General features: G+C 37.8%; 1 protein-coding gene across 4 annotated transcripts in view; it reads left to right on the top strand.

The window, feature by feature from the left end:
* The window catches only part of ASCC3 (activating signal cointegrator 1 complex subunit 3), a 413,165-nt gene extending 395,403 nt beyond the window's left edge, over positions 1-17,762 (top strand). For 2 of the 4 annotated variants that reach the window (XM_049897961.1, XM_049897954.1), the window contains 5 exons: positions 7,940-8,091; positions 9,741-9,888; positions 14,259-14,468; positions 16,698-16,873; positions 16,965-17,761. In XM_049897961.1, the coding sequence (XP_049753918.1) occupies positions 7,940-8,091; positions 9,741-9,888; positions 14,259-14,468; positions 16,698-16,873; positions 16,965-17,112 (834 nt within the window). In that variant the 3' untranslated portion in view covers positions 17,113-17,761. Of the gene's footprint in view, positions 1-7,939; positions 8,092-9,740; positions 9,889-14,258; positions 14,469-16,697; positions 16,874-16,964 lie in introns of all 4 variants that reach the window. The other 2 variants (XM_049897967.1, XM_049897945.1) reach the window with 2 other exon arrangements.
* Positions 17,763-17,995: the final 233 nt, after the last annotated feature.

Here is a 17,995-nt window from a genome sequence, read left to right as displayed (position 1 = left end):
TTCTGAATTTTTCAGATGAGGAAAACAAGTACCAGTGGTTAAGTGATTTGTCCAAGGTCTTACAATTAATTTATAGGCACAAGTCTCTAAACCGTCAGGCCAAGTGTCTTTCTAGTATATCACACCACCTTCAAACCAGTATCAAGTGTTCGTGAATTATATTTTTGTTTACACTTCATCCAAACTTAGGGTTTGCTTTAAACATTCTGTCTTTCTGTCTTGTAAGGAAATCTTTGGGTAGTCCCATTCTACCTAGTAATCACGTTCCTTATAGAATCTCCCAATCTAATTCAGGACCCCATTCAAATCCCATTTACTTTCCTCCTCATCCTGAATTTTAAAGACAGTATACTTATACTGGTTAAAAGCAGGCCCTTTGGAGTCAGTCTCCTCAAAATCAGAATTCTATCTATAACCATTTACCAGAGCTATTTGGCCTGAGGCATGCTTCTTTACCTCCAGAGCCACGAGTAAAATGGATTTAAATTCAATAACTTGTATAAAATGGTTAGCAGAGTATTTGATAAATAGTACCCACTTAACAAACATCTTTTTTTTTTTTTAACAAACATCTACTATAATCACAATTATTTCAATAATGCCCTTGACCGTTCCTTAGATACCCTCACCTTTTTGTCCTTTCTAGGTCTCATCTACAGATAATCCCCACCCTCCTGTTCCTGCATCCACACTAAGGCTGCTCATTTAAACTAAAGGAGGTCAGCTACAACAATTGGGCCATCTACAAATCCCTGCTTGTCTGAGCTTAGCTGCACTCTCAGAGCTGGCTGTTTTTACTTCAGCCTTTGTTGGCTCTCATAGAAATTCTTCACAATGGATGGTTATGTTAGGTGTAGTTGAGTTGAATTGGCTCTAACTCATAGCAACCCTGTATACAACAGAAGGAAACAATGCCTGGTCCTGTGCCATTCTCACAGTCATTGCTATGCCTGAGCCCATTGTTGCAGCTACTGTGTCAGTGAGGGTTTTCTTCTTTCCTCCCTCTATCTTACCAAGCATGATGTCCTTCTCCAGGGACTAGACCCTCCTAATAACATGTCCAAAGTATGTGAGACAAAGTCCCGCCATCCTTGCTCCCGAGGAGCACTCTAGCTTGTGTTTCTTCCAAAACAGACTTGTCCATTCTTCCAGCAGTCCCTGGTACATTCAGTATTCTTCGCCAACACCGTAATTCAAAGGCATCAATTCTTCTTCGGTCTTCCTTATTCATGGTCCGGCTTTCCCATGCATATGAGGCAATGGAAAATACATGGCTTGGGTCAGGTACACCTTAGTCCTCAAAGTGACATCTTTGGTTTTCAACACTTTAAAGAGGTCTTTTGCAGCAGATTTGTCCAATGCAATATATCGTTTGATTTGACTGCTGCTTCCTATGAGTTGGAATCGACTCGATGGCAACAGGTTTGGTTTTTTGGGGGTTCCATGGACATTGATTATGGATCCAAGTAAAATGAAATCCTTGACAGCTTCAGTGTTTTCTCTGTTTATCATGATGTTGCTTATTGGTCCAGTTGGGAGGATTTTTGTTTTCTTTACGTTGAGGTATAATCCATACTGAAGGCTGTAACCTTTGGTCTTCATGAGTAAGTGCTTGAAGTCTTCTTCACTTTCAGCAAGCAAGCTTGTGTAATATGCGTATTGCAGGTTGTTAACGAGTGTTCCTCCAATCCTGATGTCACGTTCTTCTTCATATAGTCCAGCTTCTCAGATTATTTGCTCAGCATACAGATTGAATAAGTTTGGTGAAAGAATACAGCCCTGATGCACACTTTTCCTGATTTTAAACCAGGCGGTATCCCCTTGTTCTGTTCAAATGACTGCCTCTTAGCCTATATTCAGGTACCACATGAGCACAATTAAGTGTTCTGGAATTCCCATTCTTCACAATGTTATCCATAATTTGTTGTGACCCACGCAGTTGAATGTGTCAATAAATCACAAGTAAACATCTTTCTGGTATCCTCTGCTTTCAGTCACGATCCATCTGACATCAACAACGATATCCTTCATTCCACATCCTCTTCTGAATTTAGCTTGAATTGCTGGCAGTTCCCTGTTGATGTGCTGCCGCAACTGTTTTTGAATTATCTTCAGCAAAATTTTACTTCTGTATGATATTATTCAATAATTTCTGAGTCCTGTTGGATCATCTTTCTTTGGAATGGGCACACATATGGATCTCTTCCAGTCAGTTGGCCAGGTAGCTGTCTTACAAATTTCTTTGCATAGACAAGTGAACACCTCCAGCACTGCATCCGTTTGTTGAAACATCTCAGTTGGTATTCCGTTAATTCCTGGAGGCTTGTTTTTCTGCCAGTGCCATCTCAGTGCAGCTTGGACCACTTCCTTCAGTACCATCAGTTCTTGGTCATATGCTACCTCCTGAAATTGTTGAATGATGACCAATTCTTTTTGATACAGTTACTCTGTGTATTTCTTCCACCTCCTTTTGATGCTTCCTGGGTCATTCAATATTTTGCCCCTAGAAACCCTTCAGAATTGCAACTGGAGGCTTGGATTTTTTTCTTCAGTTCTTTCAGTTTGAAAAATGCTGGCCATGCTTTTTTCTTTTGGTTTTCTAACTCCAAGTCTTTGTACATTTCATTATAATACTTTACTTTGTCTTCTCGAGCCACCCTTTGAAATCTCCTTTTACTTCATCATTTCTTCCATTCACTTTAGCTGCTCTGTGTTCAAGAGCAAGTTTCAGAGTCTATTCTGAAATCCATTTTGGTCTCTTCTTTCTTTCTTGTCTTTTTAATGACCTTTTGCTTTCTTCATGTATGATGTCCTTGATGTCATTCCACAACTCGTCTGGTCTCTGTTCATATCTATTCTTGAGATGGTCTCTGAATTGAGGTGGGATATACTCAAGGTTGTATTTTGATTCTCTTATCTATCCCAAATTCCCTATTCCCCTACCAGGTCTTCCCTGTGTGTGGATGACCTTACCTTCCACACTACTGACATCAACAACATTCAGCACTGTCCATTCAGTTTTCCTCTTTTCCACTTCAGAATGCTTATACCATCATCGCATCTCTTTCTTGACTCACATCTGACATAGATATGTTCATCTTCCTGTCCAAAGTTGTGTCCAAGCTTTATAGCCATTCTATTTCTCTTCTGTCTTTTTTGGGTTGTTCTTCTATCTTCCAGCAAGCTACATCTCATCTGTTGACTCGGCTAACCCCTCAGACCTCTCTATTTTCTACTTCCCTTCATTGCTAAACCTCCTAAAAGAACCATCTGTGCCTGCTGCCCCTGTTTCTTCCTGCCCACTCCACCATTCCTGGACTGATATGTAATATCCCAGGAAATAAATATTTATTGAATGATGAATTAATTGAGGCTATGCCCCATTATTCTACTAAATATACTCTCCTGAAGGCCAAAAACTCCTAATCATAAATCTAAGTAATTTATCACAGTCCTTATCTTCTTTTCCCTCTCCTGTGGGGAACTCTCTCCTGGCCTCTAGAGCTGCATTCCTAACTCACCTGATGTCAGACAGCAACCTCTCCATCTCCTTCCATGGCTCTTTTCTTCTCTAGATTCTATTTTATCTTATTCATTCAATAATCATTTTCTCCATACCCTGGGATCACATTCTCCTCCAGTTTTTGCCACCTGCTTTGTGCCCAGGATTTCTAAGTTCACAACCCAAGCTCTATCTGGAGCTTGCTTCTACCGAAACTTCTCATCTGGTTATATACTGTCATCTCAGTTAAAATAATGTCTAAGACCAAACTCATCACCTGCTCTCCATCCCACCTCTCCTCAATAAATTAAAGCCCCACCATTTCTGTTAATTGTAATAAAATTTTAGTTATAGTATACTTTTATAAATGAATACAGTGCTGGAAATCACATTTCCATTCTGCCATGGCTGGAGATGAGACACAGAATTAGGAATCAGCAACCAATTGAAATTGATTCCAACTTAGTAGAAGAAAATCTCATGCACAGAGTCAGCCCCCACCCATTTTCACCTTCACTCAGAATCATCATAGCTTTGGCTGGTAGGCACCTTGCCAAGTGGAACAGTTAAAAGGTTAGAAAGGTTAAATATTTGCTTAATGTTGATGCTAAGCTGCTATAGAACGTCCAGGCTTATTTGTCCTCAGTTTACCAAAACAATTTTTTGTTGTTGAGTATCAGAACTCTGTAAAGGACACCGAGATGACTTGGAGAACTCATCCATGATTTCCAGCTCTTACCAAACTCATCCCCGCTCTGAGGAGGAACATATGCCTATTGATTCTTATCTATCAGGAAGACTGCTGTAAAAGATTGTAACACACACAGGGAGCCCATTCTGTGGTTAGTCTTACACTAATGTGTCAGTGCAAGCTACCAGGATCCTCAAGCTCATTCACCTGGATTGGATATCCCTGGGACTTAGTCCCTGTCAGATATGGACCTCTGAACAGTAACGTGGGCTTGCCAACTTGAACTAAGAAACGTGCCCACGTCCTCCAGTTTGGGCAGAGCTGCAGGGTCTGTCTTTGGTATTGTCCCCTGGCTTTCTTTTAATGACACACCCCTCCTGATGAACGAGTCTGTCTATCCCATACATCTGCTCTCAACCTTCATGCCCTCCTCCTCGAAGCCCTATAATACCCAGTGCTGAAATAGACAGCAAGAGGGCCAAAGAAAATTCCTGTTTGAAAGGATAGGTTGTTTTGGGGTGTTCTTTTCATCTGATCATAGAAAAACTTTAAAGTAGGCATCTGTTTGTTGAGTACCTACTGTTTTCCGGCCAGTAAAATTAGGTACTTTACATAGTATACTGTCTCATTTTACCTTTATAGCTCTCTTCTAAGGTGGGTATAAATGAGCAACCTTTCTATAAATGAGAAGCCAAGGCTCAGTTAAGTAATTTCCCCAAATTTACATGTAGTAAGTGAGTCAAAATTAGGATTCAAACTTACATCTACCTGACATCAAAGCTTGTGTTTTCTGTCCTGCCCATACTGCCTTTGGTAGATGTGCACTAACTTAGGCAGAATGTTGTTATAATCATTGTAATTAGATTTTTACCAGTACTCCTTCTTCAGTGCGCTATGCTAAGGTTGGAGTTGTAAAGAATGATTTCATATTCTTGTGGTCGAGGAGCTTAGAGTTTAATTGGACAGATGTATAAACAAAGAATCACAATAGGATAATGATGGCATGTGGCAAGAGCAGCAGGAGCATGGGAAAAGAAGTACCTACATCCATGTAGAAGAATCAGGGAGTCTTCACGGAAGTAGCATTAACACTAGACTTGAAAGATGAATAGGAATTTTCCAAGTGGACAAGGTAAAGGCAACAGTATTTATAAAAAGAAAACCTTTGAGAGCACGGGTAAACGTGGGAAAATACCAGTAATTTAGTGTCACTACAGTGGCGCAGTGGTTAAGAGCTCAGCTGCTAACCAAAAGGTGGGCAGTTTGAATCCACCAGCCACTCCTTGGAAACCCCATTGGGCAGTTCTACTCAGTCCTGTAGGGTCACTATGAGTAGGAATCGACTTGATGGCAATGGGTTTGGGGTCTTTTTGTATACTTAAAGTACACAGGGGAAGATGACCAGAAAGATAAGCAAGAGCCAGATAGAGCATAGCGTTTTGACTGTCATGCAGAAAAGTTTTAGCTTTTATCTTCTGAAAGTTAAAAGCTAAAAGTGTAAAGCCATTGAAGAAATTTAAGCAGAAGAATGACATGGTCCATTTTACCTTTTTTTAAATGTACTTTAGCAAAAACATAAAGTATAGACTGAAGAAAAGTGAGATGAGAATAAGTCTAAAGAGGGTAATTACAGTGTTCCAGGTGGGAGGCTGTGCGGGCCTGCAGTAAGGCAGTAGCAGTGGAGGCAGAGAGAATGGGACTGAAGAGGGAGTGACTGAGCAGAGAGACGTGGGGCAACATTTGGTTCACCACATTTGGGCAGTCCCAAAACTTTTTACCATCCCAGACTCTTTTTTCAGTATTAAAAAACAAAATAAATAATCATTTTCAGTTTATGACATGGCTTTGTATTTACTTCATGCAAGTAGTTACGTGCATGATTTTTTACATTTTCACATCTGGACAAAACAATAAAAAATGTGAAAAAAATTAGGCTAACTCTCATAAATTGTATGAAATCTTTCAACTTCATCATGAAAACTTCAAAGTTGAAACATATGGTTCATCCATCCTGCTCTTCTCCTATGCGAGCTTTTGATCTGGGATTTATTTTCAATCAATTTGTAATGTAAAATCACGAGTAAAGCCTCTGTAATTAGTCCACGTTACGAGTTCTGACATCACCATGCTGCTGCATCAGGTGAGTGATTCACTTCTCATTTCCTTCATTTCCCTTAGCAGGGCTTAAGAGTTTTGACTTGTCCACTAATATTTTTTTATTTTTAAATCTGTGAGTCATGTTCATCATGACATGCTTGTCTCATATACTCCAAAGAAAGGCAAAGTGTGCTGATCAGCTCTGCAGGGAAACAGGAAGAATATAAGTGGGTTTTCCCTAAATGTATAAACATGCACATGTGTACATCTGTACATATCCATATACACAGATACACAGACACATACATAAACTATATCTATTATGGAGCCCTGGAGGCGTGGTGGCTAAGGGATTGGCTGTTAACCAAAAGGTCGGCAGTTGGAATCTACCAGCCACTCCTTGGATACCCTATATGGCAGTTCTACTCTGTCCTGTAGGGTTGCTGTAAGTCACGATGTCGCAGTGGTGATTTTCTATTATACAAACAGTCAGGCTTTATGATGTATGAGTAGCAGACCCATGGATGCTAAAGACCAATTTGACCATTCCATCATATTAATCATGATCCATCTCTCTGTTGTATATATAAAGATACCTTAAACTAGTTTGGGCAGTGTTTAAAATTTTTAAAACAATTTGACTGTTTGTAAATTAAAGAACACAGAATATAGGAAATGCAGAAATTGGAAGGTAAACGCATCTGCCTCAATACTATTAAGAAGTATAGCAAATTGATTTTACTAAACAATATACCTTAAACATTATTTCTGAAAATATACTAAGAGATTTTGGACTTTAGAAATATTTTAGTGTCAGTGAGATCTTTATTATTAAGGTATCATTTTAAGCTTTTACTGGGTATACCTAATCTCTCTTAGCATCATCTTTTCATTTCCTGAAACAAGAGAGTACACTCCTAAAACTGTGTAAAGTAGCTGCCTAAGTATCTTGATATTAACTTATGTGTCTTTAAATCAGCATTCTCACAAAATCTGTCTAATTTAATTGAAATAGCTTTGCCTGTGTAAACTTGTCCTTTGTTTAAACAAGATTTCACTGTTTAGTTTTGCCTTAAGCAAATGCAGCCTTTTGTTTGTCCATAAAACATTTGATTAAATGTATAGACTAATATGAATAGCTTCTCGTAATTCCACACATATCACTGGCAGTTGTCCTATTGCTAGTGTGTGGTATGTTGTTTGCATTGAAAACCAGGGCTCTGTCTTTAGCCTACTCTTTGGGGAAAATAAATTTTTGGCAGGAAAATCATCTGTCTTCTTACTATTATTGACTTTAAATTTGCAAAAGGCTATGTGAGCCTTACTCTTTAAATGCAGCTGCTAATGCTCTGAATTACCTAAGTATTTGCTCTCAGAGAATGCTGAGTTTTTCCCTTTATTTCTGAATACCATTATAATCTGGCCGTCTTTGCTGCCCTGAAGAAAGCTTGGTATCCAGCCCTTTCGAGGAAGTAATGTGCAGTGAATGACACTCAAACGGTAGTTTATTTTCTAGCTTCTGTTTTGACTGATAATTGTTTAGAAATACGCTTGGTTTTATTCATTTTTTGTTAAGGCTAGCATCAGATTCCTAATGGAGAGGGCAAATGCCATAGTATTCTTGTAACATATGTATTTTTGCTGTTCAGGCAATGCTGGATGTGGCTGCCAACCAGGGCTGGCTGGTGACTGCCCTGAATATCACCAATCTGGTTCAGATGGTCGTCCAGGGTCGGTGGTTAAAAGACTCTTCTCTTCTTACACTACCAAACATAGAGCAGCACCATCTTCACCTTTTCAGGTAAGCGTTTTAACGTAGAATGTAATTGGTTTGTCATTTCAAAAAATCTTTTTTTTATTTGTGCAGTCACTTGAATTTCATGTTGTGTCCTAGAATGTTGATTCTTTACAGTGAAAATACCTGTTTCGCAGAGGGAGACATGGCCTAGTGACATCATATTCTTTCCTGGAATTTCATCATCTCTTCCAAGCTGAACCACGATTCATTTTAACCTCCTCCTCGCTAAATTCCTTTCCATTAGTAACTTCAGATGAGTTTCTGTTTTAACCATGTTCTTTCCTTTATAATATCAGCCTTCATTTAAGGAGATGTTATTAAAGTGCTTTGTGGTCTAAAGCAAAATAAATTGGGGGGATTTGAAATCCATCGTCAAAATAAATTGTGCCTATGCAAAATGTCCAAAACAGGGTAGTTAAATATACCAGCATCTCACAAGATAACCTGTGCTGAAAAGAAGAGTTTATGTTAGCATCAAATCATGTAACCCTTAGGTCCCATAGACATGGCTGCAAATAATTTGGCAAGGAAAAGAATAGTACATAATACGAGCCAGGTTAGCAGTGTTTAAATGAAAATGTTTCTTTCACACTAGTGTTTCACACCAATTGAGAGATGTTTTGCAGCCAAAATGTTGATTTACAGTCATATAAACAAGCAAAACAGTCGGGCTGCAGCTTGCCATCATGCGGCCTCTACCTCTTGTCAGCTGGAGGAGGAATGGCAACCATCTGAGACATAGAGGTACAGGCTCCAACAAGAACTGCAGGCACACATGAGGTCTCCTCAGGAAAACCCCTCGCCCTGCCTCAAGTGTACTAGGTACCAGGACATTTGTTGTCATGGTGCTTAAGTCCCCACCATAGTATGCCCCTGAAAACTAAAAGGCACATTCAGAGAGTGAGTCACATGAGCAGCAGGTGACATGGGGGAAAAGACAGATACCTCATGTGTTTCTGCAGCTCAGTTTCAAAAATCCTTCCAAAATGAACTAAAAGTTATGGGAGTTGGGTTTCAGCAGTAAAGCAGACTCATATGGATACTATCCCACACGGCACGCAGTTCTGTTATGGAAGCTGCTTGAGGCCTGTGAGGCTTCATCCAGTTCTTTGCTGTCACCTTTAATAGTAGTATGTCAGTTATAATTTCAGCTATATTTTTTTCTTGCTACATAAGCAAGAAGTAGAGAGTAAGATTTAGATGACCTACTTCTGACACTACTTGTGCCAAAAGTCTCAAAGATTCCCAAAATGTACTTTTAATTTTATGTTCTCAAGAGTCTATAATTAGAACTTTACTCAAGTAATCATATTGGACCCATTTGCCTGAGTACTTTATCCATGTGGAAGGATTAGTGCACATTAGTGCCTTCCTATAGACATCCACTGTCAGTGAACCCTAAGTAAATACTGAGCTCACACATGAGTTACACATTTTATGTAGTGATAGCAGTACTGCCTTGGGTTAATGTCTTAGACAATGCTGGCAGATTTTAAAAATGTACAATAATGGCCTTTAAAAGGTTATGTAGTAACCTTAATTTAAAAAAAAAAAATCTATATATAGTTCCAATTATATAAACCCTCATTGTCAGAAAATCTCATTTGTAGTGTGAAAGAAGTATTTATATTGATATTAATGTTATTTCTTAGGAAATGGAAGCCAGTTATTAAGGGCCCACGTGCTGGTTACCGTGGCCCCATTGAGTGCCTTCCCGAACTGATCCACGCCTGTGAAGGGAAAGACCGTGTATTCAGCTCCATTGTTCAAAGTGAGCTACAGCCAGCAAAAGTGAAGCAGGTAAGACCATCTCTTCCATGTTTTCAAGACTCCACTGGTCTGTCTGGATATTATCCCAAGAGTTTTCTAATTTAGAGCATGGGTCTTAGAGTCAGCCTTACCAGTGTTTGAATTCCATGTCTGCCATTTACTAACCATGATTATGAACATGAAAACATAATACCTGCCTCGTGGAGTTCTTGTGAAAAGTAACCAAGATATTATTATGTAAACTGCTTTATATGGTTCATGACATAGAATAAGAGCTCAATAAATGGTATTAAAAATAATGACAGTAATAATAATTAGTAGCAGTATCAGCATTATTGGAAGTTGTTTTTGAATAATGCTATTAAGCCTTTTTTTTTTTTTTTTTTTTTTAAACCAGCTGAGAAGGGCCTCATGAGCCTATCCAGCACAAGGCTGTATTACCAGAGCACTTTTAATCCCTCTCTTCAGAGTACTTTTCCTTTTTTTTATGCTTAGGTGTATCTCATTGCAGTTCCCTTAATTACTTCTTTTGTCCCCCCGCCACCTGCTTTATTAATTGCTTCCCTGTTCTTAGATTCTATTCTTTCAAATGAATTCTTTGTCTACCGTATGACTCATATACCAAAAAAACAAAACCATTGCCATTGAGTCAATTCCGATTTGTAGTGACCCTATAAAACAGAGTAGAACTCTCCCATAGGGTTTCCAAGGAGCAACTGGAGGATTTGAACTGTCAACCTTTTGTTTATTAGTCAATCTCTTTAACCACTGTGCCACCAGGGCTCCATGACTTACATAACCAAAAAAAATAAACTCGTTGCCGTCGAGTCGATTCCGACTCATAGTGACCCTATAGGACAGAGTAGAACTGCCCCATACAGTTTCCAGGGAGTGCCTGGTAGATTCAAACTGCCAACCTTTTGGTTAGCAGCCATAATTCTTAACCACTATGCTACCAGAGTTTCCATGACTTATATAGGAAGCTAAATTTATGTTGTGAAAACAACATGGGTCATTTCTCTAAGCCATCTTTGGGAAAGCCAAAAATATGAATGAACAATGCCAGAAATATTTGGCATATCTAGACTTTAGGTCTTAAGCAATTTTACCCTAACCATGTCAGAGTAAATGCTCTGGATTTATAGCATAATTAACATACTTATTTGCAAATGCAGGTATTAAAATAGACTTCTAAATCATGTCTTTTTTTTCTAGTGGAACTTATTTTTGAGTGAGACTCGAAAAAAGTGTAACAGGCATTCAAGTCTGATTGTTCAGTTTCTGTTGAACTCAAAGTTGGCACAAAAAGCTACTTAAATATTCATAATAAATACCTACGTTTCTAACTAAATTACCATCAAAATTGTGAATAAAAACAATATATTTAAATCAAAACAAAGCTTCCACTAGCAACAACAGATTTCTAACATAACATACATTGATTTCAAGCCAAGTTTTAGATATGATAAAAAATTAGAACATTGTTATAATTAGTTCAGAGAGAACTCAGAAGTAAACTTACTTAATTTATTTGCATAAATTGCCATTCTGTTATCTTTAAAAGCAAATGCAAATTGGCTCTGTCTGATATGATGATGGTTATTTGGCTCAAAAGTGCTTCAATTTGCAGAGCAATCTGGTGTCGGCTCTGCAGTGAGGCGATCCCAGGTAACATACAAATCCTAAATTATTCCAGAAATTAGTATGTTTAAAGCATCAATTTAAGTGCTAATTGCAGTAGTAATGAGAAAAAGCAGTACGACTGTGAGATTTGCATCTTCTACCCCATCAGTATGCCTGGAACGGCGGCTGACTGGCAGAGGATTTGGCTGCTAATTAAATAATTGTATGCATGGCGGTGCTCTCGCCTGATTCAATAGATGAAGATTAATCCTCAGATAAATATGTTTGGCTGGCATTGAAATGTCTTAGCAGTTTCTTTAGAAATAGCTCATGTTTTATGTACATAAATATATATATACACCCAACAAATATATGTGTATACATTATAGGTTGAGAAATAATAATAAGTGCTACAAAAAGGTTACATATATACAAAAGCCAGATCTGACTTTCAGGGGCATTGTAGAGTAAAATCCCAAGGAGACACTAATAACAGAAAATATTATGTTGGTTCCTAATTTAGTAGTATGGTAGAGTTAAAGAAACATGTGAACTCCTGCATCTTGTGGAGAATGTTACTGTACTGTCTCACAAAATCAAATGCTTTACAGAAATTGTATATTTAAGTATCCTCTCGATCACTTTTGCACTCTGGCCGGTTTTAGAAGAACATTCAGTGGTTTGACTTCTACACTGGTGACTGTTGGTTCTCAACAGGAAATAGGCTATCATTGTTACCTTGAAGCACAGAGTAGGCCACTCTGTGGCTTGAACATTTCAAGATCTAGTTCCAGACATAATTTCAGATTCTCAAGACAAGTTATAGGATTGGAGTTGGATTGAAAATTTGCGTTGGAGTCACTTTTTTTTATTCTTAAGGGGTAGTTTGGTTTATCAGGGCTACTCCCCTTCAGTCAGGTGTACTTAGCAGCACTAAAGTCTTAGCAAACAAGAAGTCAAAGCTTATAAGGAAACCTATGACATATATTTTTTAAAAAAAAAAAAAGAAAGAAAAACCAAAAATAAAGTATTTTTAAAACTTTTTAAAACTAACTTAGACAATTGATAAAATAGCCAACTTATTGAAAATTTTTTTTACCTGATAGCTATTTGCCATACAATTCTAAATCTTAGAAAAGGATAACAATTATTTATCGTAGAACATTGAGTTTACTTTGTTACTCGTTACTTTTCACAGACTTTAGCATTTATTCATTCAACAATGATGAGCACTTAGTATTTGCATACTGATTTCTCACGTATCTTTCAACTTAAAGAGCAAGAATAGAGTTGGTAAAATGTTTTTCACTTCTTTAATATGTGTCATTTTAATTGGTATTCTCAGCACAATAATGCCAAAAATACATTTTTTTCTAGAAGGAACATATATAGGATTCCTTATGACATACAGACATACGGGGTTATGGACATACAGACTTACAGGGTTCCTGGTGACATAAAGACATATAGAAATGTTTTTTCTTTCAGAATGATGGAATAAGTTTTGAGTATGGACTGAAAAAATAGCATTTTGTACAATAAGTGGTCATGAATGGTATTTGATTGACATCAACAATTACATCACAATTTTTTTTTAATTGCCTTTATATACCAAAGCAATGCTCTCTGGCTTAGAAGTTACATAAATGGTAAAATAAATGCTGCTCTGAAACAAACCAGCTCAGCAACAAATATTTTTAAACTTGGTATAAGTTTAGGATAGTATAGTGTGTTGTCGTTGTTGTTAGTTACCATCGTGACAGTTCCTACTCATGGTGGCCCCATGTGCGCAAGATAGAACTAATTCTTAGAGTTTTTGAGGCTGTGGCCTTTCAGAAACAGGTTGCCAGACCGGTCTCTCAAGGCACCTCTGGGTGGGTTCGAACTATCAGTGTTTTGGCTAGTTGAGTGCTTAACTGTTTGCACCACCCAGGGGTACACGCCCAAGTGCGTTGCTAGCAAGTGGAGTCCAACTCATAGCGACCCTATGGGACAGAGTAGAATTACCCCATAGGGTTTTCAAGGAGCTGCTGGTGAATTGGAACTGCTGACCTTTTGGCTTGTAGCCAAGATGTTAACTACTGTGCTACTAGGCCTCCAGGGATACATAGTCAATTAAAAAAAAAAAAACTAAACCCATTGCTGTCAAGTGAACTCTGACTCATGGCATCCCAATGTGTTACCGGGTAGAACTGCTTTATAAGGTTTTCTTGGCTGTAATCTTTAGGAAAACAGATTGCTAAGCCTTTCTTCTGAAGTACCATTGGGTGGGTTTGAACTGCCACCTTTATATTAGTACTCAAGTGCAAACCATTCATGCCACCCAGGGACCTGTATAGTATAGTCAATAGCCACTCAATATCTAGAAGGGATTTGCAATAAAGGGATCATACATTTAGATAGAATAAATCTTTTTAAGTTATTTTTCAAAGGACTTTAAACTAAAAAATTAGAAGCACATTATCTCTACACACACACACACACACACTCACAAATGAATACAACTGGGAAAATCCAAACAAGACCAGTGAATTTTATCAATGTCATTATATACTAGTTGTGATATTGTACTGTAGTTTTTCAAATGCTACCGTTGGAGGAAATTGGAAGAATGGTGCATAGGATCTCTCTGTATTATTTCTTACAACTTTGTATGAATATAGAATTATCTCAAAATTTAAAAGTTCATTTTTTTAAAAGGTACACTTTCTTAATTGGTCATTGCATTTCACACTAAACATCCCTCTATTACTTTTCCTTTCTTTTTTTTTATTCAGGCATGGAATTTCTTATCTCGCTTGCCAGTGATAGATGTCAGCTTGAGTATTAAAGGCTGGTGGAATGACTCAGATGAAGGACAGAATGAAATATCTATCCCAACTCTGGTTTCAGACAAACGAGATGACAACAAATGGATCAGATTGCATGCTGACCAAGAGTATGTGCTTCAAGTCAGTTTGCAGAAAGTCCACATTGGGTTCCACAAGGTAGAGTGTTTGGTTTCCATTCTCACATACTTCACACCAGATACCAGCATGCGCCACCACACATATCTTTTATATTACTCATGTGTCCGTGTCATTCATGAATCCTGCTTTCTCAACTGGCCTTAAGCAGCAAAAGTCAGTCTTTTGACATTAGTCAGTTCTCCTCATGTGCCATTTGTCCACCCCAAAATCTCCAACTCACATAATAAAATATCACTTCAAGTACTGTTCTCAAAGTCTGATCTACAGACTCAGTGCAGCAGAATTTCCTGGAGTGCCTTTTAAAGTACAGATCCCTTGGCCCCACTCCAGACTGCCTAGATCAGAATCTCAGGGAGAGGGATCTCAAAAGCTGTACTTTTATCCAGCACCCAAAATCATTTTTAAGGACATTTAAGTTTGAGAAGCACTGCCCTAGAGGCTACACTGGGCTAGATTTAGATGAGATCGAAGCATTAGCACTTTGTCAGTTTTATGAATTTGAATAAGTCGCTAAGCTTTTCTGAGCCTCAGTTGCCACATCTGCCTGCTTCTGTCATAATGCATCTGAAAGAGCTCTGTCAATGTTGCTGCAGGCCAAAAATGTACAGTATTTGTATTTTAGATTACTGTGGCCTTTTCTGTTGCCTCTGACACTAAAATTTATTATTTGATCCTCTAAGAACATGAGTACACAGCATGTGGCAGATTGGTGTTTTGGCACTATGGCAATTGAAATAAGAAAATCTGTCTTCTTTTTTGCCCACCAAATTCGAGAGCTTTTCCATATCTAGAATAAACCCTTATACTGAGGTTGTAGTTCATTTGTATTGTTCCCTCTGTTTTCACACACAAAATGGTTAGCAACTCTATTACCATGATGTCCTTTCAGAACTGTTTCTCCAGGCCCCAGTTCATTTGATTTCTACTTATAGCCTTTAATATAAACATTTTTAGGTGACTTAAACTTAATATATTACAGGAGCCCTGGTGGCACAGTGGTTAAGAGCTCGGCTGCTAACCAAAAGGTCAGCAGTTCAAATCTACCAGCCACTCCTTAGAAACCCTGTAGAGAAGTTGTCCTCCATCCTGTAGGGCCACTATGAGCCAGAATCCACTGGACAGCAGTGAGTTTGGTTTTTAATGTATTACAACTTAACAAAAAAAAATAATGAAAATCATAAAGACAAAACCATGGGGAAGAATTTTTTTTTTAACCTTAATATTACTACTTAAAAATTAGGTTTAATTATACTAAAAAAAAACTCCAGATTTTGTTTCTGAATGCTATAAGAAGACATTGTTCTCTGACCTCTCTTTTAACATACCTTAAGTGAAAACTCTCCTTCTAGAATATTGAGTGAAGGGTAATTAAAAGCATGTCATCATTAGTACATTTTATTCCACAAAGTTATTGTCTTAAAGAATCACTAGAATAATCTTGGATTGTGGTGATTAATATATTTTACAATTGCTTGGCTTACATTTTCTATTCCTCAGAGAAAGGATTTTTTAATATAGCATACTGGGATTTTTTTTTTTTACTATCTTTTATTCTTGGGGGGGGGAGGTATTTATATGATGTAGCATGCATTATTCTCTCAGGTCAGGAATCCCTGGGTGGTGCAAACAATTAAGCTCTCAACTACTAGTCAAAAGGTTTAGCTGTTTGAACCCACCCAGAGGTGCCTCAGGAGACAGGGCTGGCAGTCTGCTTTCAAAAGGTCACAGCCTTGAAAACCCTACAGAGCAGTTCTACTCTGTACACATGGGGTCACCATGAGTCAGAATCAACTTGATGGCAACTAACAACAATAACATCTGAAGTCCACAGTCTAGTCTTGATTGGCTTTTTTCCCCTAAGCATGACTTCCTTGTGAATAAGGCTTTGGAAAATTTGGTTAATATTCTTGTATCTTAATTTATTCATCTACAAATGGGATATCATTTATAAGAATAGCATAAAAATTTCCTAATTTAGATGTCAAGATTCAGGACTTTCTAATCTTACTGAGCGAAGTATTCTGGGGGTTATAGCCATAAAAGTAGCATCTATAATGTGATTTAAGAGTCTTGAAGAAAGGCAGATAATATCATATCAAAGACATCAAACCAGAAGGCAAGCAAATTAAAAACATCCCAAATAGAGATGCTGAACCCTATAGATTTATGGCCTTCAAGTAAGATAAGGTATACAACCAAGTGGTCTAGATAGTACTGATGCTTTTTTTTTTTTAATCTGGTTTACAGGGAAAGCAAGAAAGCTCTGCAGTTACCCCTCGATTTCCCAAATTAAAAGATGAAGGATGGTTTTTGATATTAGGAGAAGTGGATAAGAGAGAACTTATTGCTTTGAAAAGAGCAGGATACGTTCGAAATCATCATGTTACTTCCATTTCTTTTTATGCCCCTGAATTACCTGGAAGGTAAGCAGAATCTCATCACCAAAGTTTGGAAAAAAATTAAACATGACTATGATTAGAAAGGTGGCATTTCATTTTTGTTTTTATATTTTAGGTATATCTACACACTGTATCTCATGAGTGACTGCTACCTTGGCCTGGACCAGCAGTATGACATTTATCTCAATATCGTACCAGCAAGCATTTCCACACAGGTCAACACAGAGGTCTCCGATGCCTTGACTGAGCTGGCAGTAAAGTAACCTGCCCTGAACAATCCATTTGAAAGACATGGTTATGAAGTCTGACTGTTCAGTCATCTAGACAAAGTCGAATTACTTGATGTTTGCCTTGTGGAATCAACTTCTAACCTCAAGACACCCAGGAAATTGACAGCAGCTACAGTATTGACACCAGCAACACAAAGTTAGCTGCAATGGCCTGATAGCAGATGTTGCCTTTTATAAGGCCATTTTCATGGGTTTCTTGAGCATGTAAAATGAATAAGCATGTAGGGGAATCATTTGATGCATTTCTGAGAAAATATTTAGGAATTATTCAGTATTTCACATCTTATAATGTACTGTTTACATGACTACTGGTTTCTTTTATTCTAAAGAAACTACATTGAGGCATGACAGTTTTAGGATTTGTTCTAACAAATTTCTAACTCTGCAGCAAAAATATATAGGATAAATCTATACAGTGACACAGTATGACTTGCTAGCAAAATGTATATTTTGATCTGTTTGCACATTGAAGCAGTTTCAAGAATTTCTTATGGTCATAAATGTTAATAAAATGTGATGTAAAATTATAGAGCCCAATGATGATAAAAAGAAAACAGAATATACTGATCTTAGAAAATGTAGATACTGTAACTGGTGGAAATAAAATGTTTAGGATGCCACTTTGAGACGAGTAGACCCAATTATTTATTCTGCTTCTTTCCATTCCATCCCCTCTCACTCTTCTATTCCTTTTTTCTCTCCCTTCTCCTCCAAGACCTCACTTCCACTGCCTTTCTGGTATATTTACACAGGAGGAATTTGCATTCTAATTCATGTTATAATATGTTTAAACCACCTGGGACACTTCTTTGTCTTTATGCTGTCCAGGATGGGTCTGAGACAAACAGAAAATTTT

The sequence above is a fragment of the Elephas maximus genome, chromosome 1 (assembly GCF_024166365.1).
Source record: "Elephas maximus indicus isolate mEleMax1 chromosome 1, mEleMax1 primary haplotype, whole genome shotgun sequence".
Lineage (NCBI taxonomy): Eukaryota > Metazoa > Chordata > Mammalia > Proboscidea > Elephantidae > Elephas > Elephas maximus.
This window is presented reverse-complemented; position numbering and strand designations above follow the sequence as displayed.